This window comes from Pleurodeles waltl, chromosome 3_1 (genome assembly GCF_031143425.1).
Source record: "Pleurodeles waltl isolate 20211129_DDA chromosome 3_1, aPleWal1.hap1.20221129, whole genome shotgun sequence".
Taxonomy (NCBI): domain Eukaryota; kingdom Metazoa; phylum Chordata; class Amphibia; order Caudata; family Salamandridae; genus Pleurodeles; species Pleurodeles waltl.
In genome coordinates, this window is record NC_090440.1 from 1,595,946,302 (window position 1) to 1,595,960,452 (window position 14,151).

At 40.8% G+C, this 14,151-nt stretch overlaps 1 protein-coding gene across 1 annotated transcript in view; it reads right to left on the minus strand.

The window, feature by feature from the left end:
• Nucleotides 1-316: 316 nt before the first annotated feature.
• LYPD6B (LY6/PLAUR domain containing 6B) overlaps nucleotides 317-14,151 on the minus strand; it is a 209,795-nt gene continuing 195,960 nt past the window's right edge. Inside the window, exon 7 of the mRNA XM_069225222.1 lies at nucleotides 317-934. Within this exon, the coding sequence (XP_069081323.1) occupies nucleotides 764-934 (171 nt within the window). The 3' untranslated portion in view covers nucleotides 317-763. The remainder of the gene's footprint in view (nucleotides 935-14,151) is intronic.

Sequence of the window (14,151 nt, forward strand, 5' to 3'; positions counted from 1 at the left end):
CAAGAGGAAAGTGGGAGATTAAAAAAAAAAATTATAATTGGAAGAATGTTTTTCCCCACTGACATACATTCAATCAGCGTGAACTTGAGGCGGGAGACGGTAAAAACTCGGGTCTGTGGGCATGTGTGATGTTTGTGTTTCTTGAGGCCAGTCTTCCTGATCTGGGAAATATCCGTACGCATTTCAGGGACAGAGTAGTGGTGATCCAAAAATCAAGAATTGTACACATCTTTCTAATGTTTTCATCATGAAATTTGTGAAGCCGTTCTTGAAACATTTCCCTTATTCCTGGCACAAAACTGGCAAAAAGCATAAGCAATTATGTAAATATTTTATTTTCAAAGCCGTCGGCATTATATAAAATGTTTTAGATCCCAGTTCCAAATTCTATTGTGGTTTAATGTGATGGTTTCACTTTGTTTTGCTAAATATCCGTTGTTTCCATGAGTTCTTTTTGCCAACAGGTTCGTAGTAAGGCAGCCAGCCAACGGTATGTCTGCTCCTGGAACGAATGAGGGCCCACCACGCTGCTGTGCAGGTCACTGTAGAGTGCTTCGACTCAAGGAGCAGTTGTCAGTTTTTCCAGAGTGCGTTTCGTTTTTTAAATTGTCATTATGAAACACAGCACACACTCAAATGTTATTGATAGCATATATATTTTGATAGTGCTCTGAAAGATTGTCTGCTCGATTCACATTGACTATGTAAACATTGTTCTAGAAGATTGGCTGCTGGGCCCACGTCTGCTATGTAAACAGTGCTGTCATAGCAACAGTAGCGCTAGCAGAACGGATGCCAGCATTGGAAGGCTTGCAGTTCTCATCACAGTACTTGAGGATGCCCTGCGGGCGTGCATCACTGCAAACACTGCATTGGTGTGATTAGTTGGTACCTCCACGTTGCAGATCATCCCTTCGCAGCAGGAAGTGCACTCCTAGCAATGGAAGAGAACAGACATTTTAGCGGAGTTACCAGAGCAAGCACGATTTATTATCAATTGTAGGCATATTAGACAGCCAGGTAACATCATTACTTGAGTTGTATCAGTTTAAAAATAAATAACCTCAACAAGATTTTCATTCAAGTAATAATAGATAATGACCATATTGAGAAGGAATCAGCTGGATTGCCTTTTCACACTTGGTGGGAGTGGGTGAATTTTATAGAGAGGAATGAACCTGGCTATTTCTTCACTAACTAACATAGGTCTTCCTTGGTGATCTCCTTTGAATGAAATTATGAACAATACATTGCCTGCGTTATGTTGTTTTATCCATTTTGGTATACATTACCTTTCTCCTATTAAGGATGATATTAGCCCTTGGTTCTATTCTGTATTATAAATTGCATTTGTATTTCATTTCAATGTATATCGTGTTATTTGAAAATATTAATAAAGTGTTTTGAGCTGAAATGACCACATGAACAAATAATTTACAACTGGGTTTTCTAAACATTGAGCTTAAAGTAGCTGCCAATATTGAAATAAAAATAGTTTGAGTTTAGGTCTTGCAAGAGGCTGATTTAGCAGCACTGCAGAATTTACACAACTGCTGCAAGATTACAAAGAGTCAATAAGGCAGTAACCCCTAACCACTGGTGTTGATAACCATCGTTGATAACTTTTGAAGTACTGCCTTTGCACTGACACACCTCAATGTTATTAGTGCATTAGATGTGTGAGTCTACATAGGGAGGAGTGCACGCTTGTCTTCAAAATTGCGTCATTGTGCTGGAGCTTGCCTTGCTAACACTTTTGCAGAGGTGTCAATGCCTCCTATACTCCTTCCTGGGACAGTCATCACAATAAGGGACCTGAGCGTCTTGTGTTCCATTGCCTCTGTATAAGAAGGCGAATGGTCATTTCTGGCACTGCATGATTCTCAAGTGGCCTTGTCGTGATAGCACAACTAAACCTGCCATCATTGTAGAGGGATTGCCGGTCCTGGAGGGAGGCCTCTGCCACCACCAAAAGCACAATGCTTTTCGTCTATATACACTGGTACAAGAAGTCTTCACAGAGGTAGTTAGGAAGAATATACACACAAGCAATGGATGGCGATGCTTTTGGGTGCTGAGGAGCGAAACACTGCTGTTTGATGCTCTTCCTCATGCCTTAGACAAAGTCCACAAAAGCCTATGTTGCCTTACAATTATCAATACAAACAGCTAACAAAACATGGATTGTGTCTGTCATTGCAATACCAGTCTATGCCTCTCCATCCATGTTGCCTCACTCTCTCTCCATAGCTGCCTTTATTTACAAGTGTTTTTAAACAAATTAAAATCCTGACCTATTGGCTTTACTAGTGCATTCACCTACACACTCATTAATTCACACATTCATGCACTCACTCATCCATGCACCAAAACACACATGCATTCGTTCATCCATACACTCATTTATCTACTCATCCCCCCATTGAAGCATTTTCAAATTCACACACTCATACTCACACATCAGTGAACATACACCTTTCAATCAATGAAGAAGCATGTTCAGTTATAAAAAAAAAACCTTTTGTTTGGTCAATGCTTGTATTTTATATTGTGAATGCTACTACCACAGTGAGGTCATTACACTTTGTATAATGTTTATAAAGATCTGAATCTGTTAATTGCAGCTTGTATGCAAAGGTTAACAAGTTGAGCTAACTCGCAGTAAGGGGTAAGCAGATCTATAAATCAAAAATGTTTCCCCAGCAACACCCTAGGCACCGTAGCCTTACATGTCAGCTGGAAGGTTTGCTTGAGTGGTAGACAGGTATTAGCAAAAATACATTATTTTTTCAAGCTTTGTTTAATTTCCATATGTTCTTATATCAAGGGGATGGTTTACTAAAGTAATTAAACAGAGCAAATTCCCTTTTCTTCTTTTTTTCAGATTAGGTACCTTTGAACTTGAAAAACTCCGGTTAACAACCATCATGAGATTCAAATCGAAGTTTGCTTTTAAAATTTAAACAGAATAACCTATGGCATTCAGTGATACGCCTTTGAGAAACACCAGGAGACACCAGCTACCAGAGATATTATTACAGGCAAGTCACTTTTTACATTCCTCGAAACCCCTGTTTTTCGGATTTAAATTATTGGGTAATCACTTTAAAATTATATATTATTCAACCTCCTTCTGAAAGTTAAATGCACCACTTTAGAAATTAGCCTAGTAACAAAAATTCAACTGGCAATGACAGCAGAGACATATAGAATGAATTCCATTTGGCAGTGCAGCAAGTTTAAACAAGAAAGAGTCCCTTTCCACGTCTTTTCTAAATATATGCCTAAATACTATAAAACAAACCTTTACTGAACAAAATGATGCCCTCCCCCCATCACATGCGGATTGTGGTGTAGGAGCCCTAACACTCACATATGTCACAAATATGCGCAGGCCATAGGCTAAATGGGAGGCTTAGGCCCATATTTATACTTTTTGATGCAAACCAGCGCCGGTGCTGGTTTGCGTAAAAACATGTATCGCCAGCTAACGCCATTCCTACGCACCAGGCGGCACCTTATTTAAGGATTGACGTTAGCCGGCACTGCGGGCTGGTCAGAGTAAAAAAAAAATACTCAAACCAGGCAGCGCCAGCGTAGGGGAAAATGGGGGTCGTGCGTCAAAAAATGGTGCAAGTCAGGATTGAGTAAAAAATCATGGCTCAAACCGGACTTGCGCCATTTTTTGATGCACAGCCCCCATTGAAATGACTCCTGTTTTAGCAAAGACAGGAGTCATGCCCCCTTGCCCAATGGCCATGCCATCCCCTGGGCATGGTCATTGGGCACAGTGGCATGTATGAGTCCCAAATTAGGCCCCCCATGGCACTCTAAAAAAAAAAAAAATGATACTTACCCAAACTTACCTGTTCCTACCTGGGATGGGTCCCCTCATCCATGGGTGTCCTCCAGGGATGGGCGAGGGTGGCAGGGCCCGCCCCCTCCTGCGCATCAAAATGACGCAGGAGTATAAATAAGGCGCACAGGCCTTAAAGTAATTTTTTGGAAGGGAACGCCTACCTTGCATGTTATTAACGCAAGGTGCATTCCCGCATCCAAAAAATGATGCACACAGAGGATTTTTGGCATCCGCGGGGTCAGGTGTCATAGTATAAATATGGGACAAGGTTTGCGCTGAATAGGCGTTAAAATATTTGACGCACATTCGGCGCAAACAGAGTATAAATATGCCCCTTAGTGCTTCATTTGAGTCCGTAGTTGCCACCAGGGCAGGTTCTAGGATTTCGGGAGCCCTTGGCAGAATAGGAACATGCAAATCTAATTGGAATATGATGTAACCTCACAGGTAGTCACATCACAGGATGTAACATCAATTGACCATTAATGTATCTGGCATCCATGAAGCTCTTCGCAAGAAGCTACCTACTTAATTTGGATATCAGTAAAATGGTTAAAATATCAATAATAATCCTAATACAATATGTACATATATTTTAAATATCTATTAATTTGGAATACATTAAATTAATTAAATTAATTAAATAAGTGTAAAAGCTTACATCTTCCCAAAACTGACACAATTACCCTGATGTTCACTAATTGTTTCCGTTAGGACAGCATAACTAGTAGTTGGTATGTATGGTTCTATTTTGTTGAACAGTTAGTGACAAATTATGCACTTTTACACACTCTTAACCAGTCTGGGGCAGATATATTGGCCTGATCCTACTAGGCTTTAAAAATATGTTTACATGATATGTGGGCTTCCTCTCCTCCCCCTTCCTCGGGCCTTTTTGAAAAAATGCAGCAAATGGTGCAATTTAAGCACATTCCTCCAGTTATTGTTCTATTGGATTGGATGAAGGAAAATGTTACCTAGCAGAGCATTCTGCAACTATGGGATTTCCAAAGGAGAGACGAAGACTTTACTAATGTGGACAAAGGAAAATTGTATTTGTTTTTCCAAAAGACTGGAGTTATATTGTAGCTTGAGAGGGAGAGAGTTCCAGTCCTGTGCAACTAGAATGAAAAAGGATCTGGCTCCAATCAGTGCCCTCTAAATTTTAGACTAACAGAGGAGCTTGGTTGTTACAGAGTTTAGGATTCTGAAATGAGCATAAGGAGTGCTGTAGAACGAGAAAAACGTTATATGCCTAATGACAAATGGACAGTGTCTTGCAGATAGAAGGTTTCGAACCAAAAACTCGGAAGAAAGGTGAGAAGAAATGGCAAAGTGACTCAGCAGCCTCAGATGAGTAGCCTAGCACTGCTCTGAATGATATGTAAGGAGACCGAACGCATAAAGATGGGATCCCAAGATAGAGAGCATTTGCATAATCTAGTGAGAAGATAATTAGCTATAGGACAACCACACTGTAATGGGAGGTGATATAAGGGATGATTTGTGTTGCTTATTGATGTAGAAAAAAGCAAGTGGATGAAACATGGTTTATCTGTTCTGAAAAAATATAAGACGCTGGAAAACAAATCCAAGATTTTTGCTGACTCTGCCATTGTGGGGGTTTGACCCAGTGCCATCGGCCACCAAAGAGAACACCATCCGGAATGAGATCCTTTAAAGATGAGGACCTTTGATTTGATGCTATAAGGTTTTAATGAATTTGTGTTTATCCAGAAATCAACTCCTAGCATGCAAGTCTAAATATATTCTTTGGTAGAGATCAGATTGTCACTGAGGGATATGATGATTAGGATATCAATATGAGTACGATATCAGGAAAGCACCAAAGGACTGAATGAGTAAGGCTACGTGAAAAGATAAAGATTAAACAGTGGAGGCCCACGAAATTCCACAAGTCAGAGATTTAGTATGTAACATAAATAAGTGGTGAGTGGATTAATTCAGATTTCCAAAATAAGATAGAAGTAAGCCATACCAGGGGAAAACTTTACACCCTAGGTTGCAGTAGTTGATTCATAAGCACCAGCTGGGAAACAGGTCTAATTTGGCCCTACGACTTAGTAATATTACATTAGTCCTACCTCCTTGAAAAAGAGTCAGCCACAGATCATCTGACACAGCAAGAAGTGCTACTTCTAACTCCTGGAGTTGTCAGAAGCCAATCAGCTTTTGTCAACGAGTAAATTACTTTTGATGAAGGAAATTTGGAGGTTGACTTCTTTTTCAAGGATTTTTAGGAAAGGGGCAACAAAGAGATGTCCAAAGGTGCTGTGAAGTTTTAAGCCTGCTGAAGCTTTTTTCTTAGCTTTTTACCTCCTCTCCATACTCTTATGTTTTTGCAGATTCTGCTCACTTACATCCAGCTCTCCCTTCCGTGTTCTATTTTTCACCTCATCTGCTGCCCCACCTCTTACCTTCTCTTGTTGGTTCAGACCAGCTTACATTCACCTCACCTCTGCATTCTCTCCTCTTTACCTCTTAACTCCTCCCAATCCTCTTACCAGTGACAGCTGGTGCTGGAGGGTGCTAGAACACCACTGCCCAGTAGAGGCAGGCACGAAAAGAAGCTGCTTTGAAAAGCTTTGAAAGGCAAACAGTATAAACACCAAAACAAACAGATCTGTCATTTTGGGTGCTTTCTTTCATGAGTGATGTGCTCCTTCGCGAACACTTCACACATTCACAAACTATAGAGAAGCTGTGCAAGCCCTCTGAAGCGCACACCTGTGAAACATAGGAGCACAGTTGGGGGTTCACCTCAAGCCCTATCAGAAGCTATGATAGAGTGGGGCTGTATAAGTGTCAGCCCCTATTCCTATCCTGTCTTCTGATGGTCTGTCAGCAAACTCATTTTCAGAGACACAGACACAGGGGTTGAGTGCACTAGAAGAGACAATCCAGTACATAGAAGCCTGCCTCAGTACCATTTGGTAAATTGGACTGTTTCTACTGCTTGTGGTTTCTCCTTTCAGTTTTGCTCACTACTGGTCATGGTTTGTTCCACTTTTTCCACACTAAGGCCTTGGCATAGTTTGTAGATGGTCACACAGTGTGTCAGCTTTCTTAGCCTACGATCACACTGTGTGAAAAATCTTTCATCGAGAATCACCTGGGATCATATGGTGTCAAATTCCAGAAAAAAACATCACCGCATGTTTGCTTTTTGAGTGTCCAATAGCATAACGTTGCTGCATATGTGAATAAAGATTTATTTGTTAAGTAGTAGCCATGATTGCACATTGAGTTTATTTTAAAAGCCAGGACAATGGATCAGTGTAGTGTGTTGGTAGTACTCTCCCATGTACCTCCTGTGCTACAGTATTTCCTATTTCTGAGTTTGAACATACACTGATATTTTGCACAAACCAGGGAGCGCCCTTGGTGTAATTCAGACATATATTAATTTGATTAACTACTTTAGACTGGCAATAGCTACATTTTATAAGGAACACATTTCAAGGGGTAGGAATGCTTCAACAGCATGTAAAAGTTAATGAAACAATAACCTTTCTATATAGTATTTCAAATCACACATTTGCCAGTACTAAGCTCTGTAAATATGTATTATTATTAGCCAATTGAAACTTGTGACCTGCTGAATATTGCATCTTAAATTTAAATTAGTTTTATTCCATACACAAACTTACATTCTGACATGAGTTGAAATGCTGAATTCGTGGATGATTCCCCTTTCTTATTTAGACGCTATGATTTGAGTCCAGACGGAGGTGTCTGTTAGCATTCACTTTGGTCAGGGTAATTTACACCCAAAAATAGTTGCGCAAAGAATAGTCACCCATTTTAGCAGTAATGTTTATAATAGGACCCATAATCAAATGGTACTTACTCCTGTTTTGCTCACTACGCAGAGAGGAGACAACACAAGTAGCGTACACATCCTGTTATAATGGTGTACCTAAGAGAAAGGTGCCAAGGTAGCAGAATGTTGCACAACAGGGCAAAGTGGGGGCTATAAGAGGGAGAAGGGAGAACACAGAAGTGCAGTTCTTAAATGAGAAGGAGGCATAGGAAAATGGTTTAGACTGGTTAGAATGGATCACACGTGGCCTTTTGACCACGTTTCAGGTAAATTGGACTAAAATGCTATCTTCCACCATTTCTCTAAGTATTCTTGGAGAGGGTGAAACCACAAAACCATTAGAAAGGGTAAGGCTTGCTGGCACACCTCAAATTAATGTATATTTCATTAGGAACCTCTGTATTTCCGTCTAACTTTTGTGACATCGGTGCTGTAAGGTGCATCAATTAGCCCTGCTTTTCAAAATAGTCTCTGGGGAGAATGTCTCTGAAAACCCAGAGAGGGAGTCAACTTTACTTGCTTCACTTGCTCAATCCTCCTTGAGGAGGTATCTGGGGCCCGTCTCTTTCAAAGTTCACCAGTTGCCCCTGCCTCTTACCTTTTTTGCATAGATTCTACCCCTTTTACATCACTGCCTTTTGCATACAGTGCCTTTCACTTCATCTCCTTATCTATCCACCAGGCTCCTTCCATTGATTCCGCCCATTACATCGACCTTTCGTCTTCCCCCATCTACCTTCTCTCGATCCCAGAGCTGTAAGTGGGATACAAAGAAGTGGGAAGGGGGTCTGGTAAAAGTGGTGTGATCTATGTAATTAAGAGTGTGGCTGAAAACATGTAATCTAGCTGTGTTTTATTCCCATAGTGATTCGCCTGACTGATACTTTCTGTGATTGAATTCAGAAATATAACACAATAACTGACATGCACCTAAAACCAGCAGGACTATTGGCTTTGTCAATGGTTGCTAGCAGTTTAAGATAAATGAGTAATAACAATAATTTATTTTATTTTCACCATGTCAATATTTTGCCCAATGAGTACCTCCTTCTTACACATTTGAACAGAATCATAACTTTAACTGGACTGTGTGCTCTATAGAGAGGTCATGTATTGAATGGTCATGTATTCTTAACACCTTTTTGACCCACAGCTAGAAAAGTGCCCTATGTTTTAAAAGTAGGGCAGTTTTTAACATGTAAAGACATGTATCAGCGTTTTGCAAGGTATTGAAGATTGCATGAATTTGAGTTTGCTGCAGGCAATGTTTGTTTTAATATCAGAAAAATCAATAGTAGAAACCGGCTCACCTGACCATAAAGCAGGTCCACTAACTGCTAAAAAAGTCCCATTTACTGACCTCACACAACATCCCATCAGACACTGCCTGTTTGCCCTAAAAGCTAATTCGACTCTGCTAACATGTTTTACATTCATTGTTCAAACACTGGATCAGTGTTTTTGCAGTCAAAGTTACGGACATAAACATAAGGCTTGACAGGGATCCGTTTCAATGTCCGTTTTAAAATACTACCAGGTATAGGACTTCGAGGGAACCACCCCAGTTAAAACCCTGTTCCAGCCTCTTTTTCATATTGATTCTGGTCCTCTGTGTGCACCTCTTGTTTCAATGCTGAATTCACACACCTCTGTTACTACTCTTTGCTCACTTCATTACATTTCTCTTGCCCCTTTTATTCACCTCTCACCTCTGTTCTTTTCTCTGCTTCCTTTCCCTTCATCCTAGGTAAGCAATGTCCACAACATCATTCTTTCTTTTGTTTGGAGCCCTGCATAATATCATCCTTTTCATGAACAGGGCAGGGCAGAGCAGGGCTCATTTCACACCTAAGGGCATTTTAAGCATCTCTCTAATTGCTTTCATTGTCGTGCAGATGCAGTGATTAGGCCCAAAGACAGGGGCCTTCAGTGGAACCCGATAAATAAAAAGCATATAAACTTTGAGGTCCCCCCGACACGGAAATCTGGAAATTGGAAAAAATGGAAAGACGAAAGCAGAGAAAGATGGAAAAAGGTCAAAAAGGCAGAAAGCAGGAACCTGCAGGAGTGTGATAAAGGGGGAGGTAGGGCCGGGTAGTGGATTAAAGAGGCATGAGGTGGGATCAAGACTACACAGCCTTGGTATTCGGCACGCTGACATATCATAGTACTAGCCATGAGCTTCTGAGCAGAGCTTTGGTCACGAACACTCATTCTTTTACAAGTTAAGCACTGGAGAGGCTCCATGATGAGTGTGCCCTCTCCCACTTTGCTGCAGGGGCGGCATGGGCTTGTGTGCCCCTGCTTAGTAGGGGATATGCTGTTCATTAAAAAGCAAAAGTGTATGTAATTAAGTGCTCTTATGGAGATGATATATGTACAAACAGATTTCCTTAAACATAAACAAAACAGGGAGTTCCCATTATCTCTCCATGGTTGGTTGCAGGTAATTACAGCTATAAATATCTTGTAACGTCATTGGCCCTGAAAGTGTACATGGGGGAGGCAAGTTTTGGCAAAGGCAATATGTCTTGTCTTTGGTAACTACTGGCTTTGCCAGTGGTGTTTAGTGATGTTGTACACCATCGGTACTCGCAAAGATTTTTCCAGGGACCAAAAGGTATGGTCTGTAGTACGGCCCAGGGCTGCATTGATGGCAGCAGGGTGGGGGTCAATGGATAGGTGAATGTAAAGTGGGTATAGGTGAAGTGAGGAATGCACATGGTGTGGGCTACATTGTAGAGTTATTTTGGGGGTTTAATTCCATACTGCCCTATAGAGTATGCCCTTAGTCTCTAGTGGAGACACAGATTTTACACTGCTCTACTATGCTGTATCTGAGTCGCTGCCTCTCTACCACAGCGTGTGGTAAGCCTTCTCTGCTAGTTTCTGATTTGGTGTTATGTTTAAAGTATGAGTCACCTTAGAAGAAAGTATAGAAACACTCCCCAACCTAGCTTCAGGTCTGTGGAAATGTGTTATCCACATATTTATATACTTGCCTATACATGTACATCTATCCTCTCAGCATCCTTTGCAGTAAAGAACAGTGTTTGCCCTTGCTTGCCAACTAGCTATCTTATCTGTTACCACACATCTAGAATGATGTGGTCACACACAATACAAGCACTTTGCAACGGTGGCCCTAGACGATGAAAGCACTGTGCATTCTTTCTGGAAGTGGGCACTGTTCTTTGTTGCAAAGGATGCTGTGGACAGCTGCCCAGCAGCTTTGCAGCATGATGGGGGAGGCAGACCACATCATCTTATGACTGGAAAATATACTTGTATCAACATGGAGTTAAGGCCTACTTGAGTAACAAAAAGTGATCATAACCTTAGGATCCAATCTTGTTCTAGAAACCCTGGTGACTGCCACAAGGCGGCTTGAAAAGGACGATTAATATTCATGAGAGCACAAATTTCTGTACACCCCAAGGAACTAGACTTATGATAACCTTTTTGTCTTCGACAAACAAATTAATAAGGATAGCCGGGCCAAGGTTCTGGCATATCTATAGGAACCTGTGTATGAACCGTGCCATGGACATGTTTAACATGTAAATCATGCAGTAAACATCATGTATAAATAGGATACAATCATTTCAAAATTCATAAAAATGAATTTCTTTAACATGCATAAATGTTTAACCTTACTACATCACATTCTATGACTGAATTGAGATTATCTATTAAAAGTGATGTTTTTTTAATAGGACATTGCTGCCCCCACTGCCCAATCATCATGACAGTACAACCAGTGAACTAAGAGGAAAGTAAGTTATCCTTTGAATCCTATATGTAGAATTATTTTAAAGTATGGAGCAACATTATAGCCTATTAAACACGAGTGGAAGAGGATTTGGTACTGCAAACATACTTAACTCATGTTCAAGGTGCTGTCATTTGTGGTAATGGGGAAAAAAGGGGAGTTGCAGAAATAAAATATTCGTACAAGATCACACAATGTGGTCACTTGGGGAAGCAGGAACAGATTCCATCTTTTCTGGTTTAGTTGTGCAATTCAGTCACTACATGCGTGGGTAGCCCTCTCCCCTCTTTTGAATCAAGGCATTAATCTTTGATGTAAAACAGTAGAGAGGGGTGCCCATGTAGTGGCAGAATTGCACAAATCTACAAATGTGTGCCTATCCCGAACTTCGAGATATGCTTCACAGACAGGAGGGCCTGGATTTCCAGCTGTGTCTCTAAGAGACACACTGGAGTCCTGGCTCTTGCTACCAAATAATTACTGCAGCAGGGCGGAGGGGGTGGAAAGCTGTCTCTCTGCTACTGTATGCCAGGTTCTGAGATGGTGATTTATCCCGTCCTAGGGCAGGAGGTCTGCTACAGAAATAAAACAAAACAACTAAGTGTTTTATCGTGGCAGCTGTCAAAAATAGCGGGCATCGCCCGCTTCTACAAATTTCACAGGAATATCACGATTCACGAAATTGAGAAAAGCTGGTGTGATCTGTCTAATTGTTGTTTGCAACGTCCATGCACATCCTTCCTTTATTGCTTGATTATATTGCTGTGTAATAATAGACAGTTGTGAAAGTCCTCTGAATGTGCCCTTGCACTGTTTTCAGTGGATCCTGTTAAAATCTGTTATAATGTTTTGTTAAAATGTGAATTACAATTAACACAGTCTAAATGCTTCATCGATGAAGACTACTCTTTTTCAGTGCTCGTGTATTAACACCCAACGTTTCACAACCCCAGTGCCCAGCAAGATCCTCACATAGATCCTCTCACTTTGCAGTCAGAGTAAGAAAAGTAAACACCAAACTCCATGGAAGACAGAGTCAAATATTTGACTTCAGTATTTGGTTGCACCATAAATATCACAAGATAAAATCATTATTTAAACACCTGTTTATTTCTCATTCACTTCTGAACTCCAGCATGTTTATTTTGGGTGTTCTTCAGCATCCCCCCAATGCCGGCGCCTATGGCATGCGAGTGGAATTGAGGAAGAAACCTTTTTTAAGTTACGCTATTCGTAAAGGGCATTGATCAAAATAAAAAAGCCTGTCGACAGAACGTTGTTCCACACAGGCTTGCAAGATTAATGAACTGGTAGAGGAGTGGCCGAGATAAGTAGAGTAAGTCATGCAACAAAGATAGGAGGCAGAAAACATTTTCATAGAAAAACAGCATGTTTACTGCTTCCTGGACATGCATTCAATAGAGACAACTGAAAATACGATGTACTGTTGAGTACCGCACGCTAAAGAAAAAAAGAGTTCCCAGAAAGCAAGCACTCATGAAAGAATGCAAAAAGAAAGCAAGCAGATGTGTAAAACACAAAGTGAATGATAAGTAATAGGTAAAATGCATTCCCAGGGAAGCTTTCAGGATGTCCCCAATATACCTTTGCAACCGGACAGCTGCACTGTATGATAGGTTTGACCTAAAAAACTTCATTCAAAAGAGCAATGTGCCATGGTGGATCCTGTGAAAGCATGAAAGGTTTGGTGAGAGGCACCATGTTTCAAGCTCACCGATTGTTTTTGTTTTTGAAAACAAACTCCCAAACTCGAAAGTTTGGTTTTAGAAAACAAAATATTAATGACCCTGTTAGCCCAGAAGGTTTTTCCGAGAGTGTGGGGGTTATCGCTGTTTTTTTCAGTACAGGAACGGCAGGCTTTCACAGCTGGTCCTAAACAGAATAAAAAAATACATCAGACCATCCACTCTAAATAGATAGTCAATCTGATGCACCTACAATGATGGCCCACTCACAGGCTGTCAGTGGAGGCTTCATATGGCAGAGGTGGCATGGGCACCGCAATCAGAAATATCACAGTCCACCACCCCCGACGTTCAATAGAGCTGGTGGAGAGTCAGCTTGGCAAAAAGGATACTCTGACAACTTTGTGGCAGGGTACCCTGTCTGCAAAGTCCTAAATCAGACCCATAGTTACCACACGTGGAAAATAAAAGGAAGTTTGCTCTCAGTTTGTTCCAAGAAAACGGACATTCTTCTGTTGAGATTTCGTATCAGGAACCAACAAATGCATCTTCCAGAAAACTGGGCAAAATGTCACATTTCTTTAATATGTGAAAACTATACTTTGAAAAATTGTAAGATTTTCACTGTCAGTCTTTTACGTTTCTCACTGACCGCATGTTACCGTCGGTGCTATGAGGATGCAGCACTGGTTACATCAGCTGGGAAAGTATCTAAAGTGTACCTCACCCACAGTAGATGGTGGTTCCTTTCGTCCAGACAGCTATGAGAAGACTGATGGCTAGTGACAGCAGATTTATCTGTAATAGTGTTTCAAATTCACTTAAACTGCTGTTGCATAAATATGTGCATTTTTGGGGAAATTAAATGAAATGCAAATCTGTCATTTAGCAATTTACTTTATTGTCAACTAAAGGCCCATGGTACATTTTGACATGAGGACGCATTTTGGTAAAAAAGCACGAAAAACAA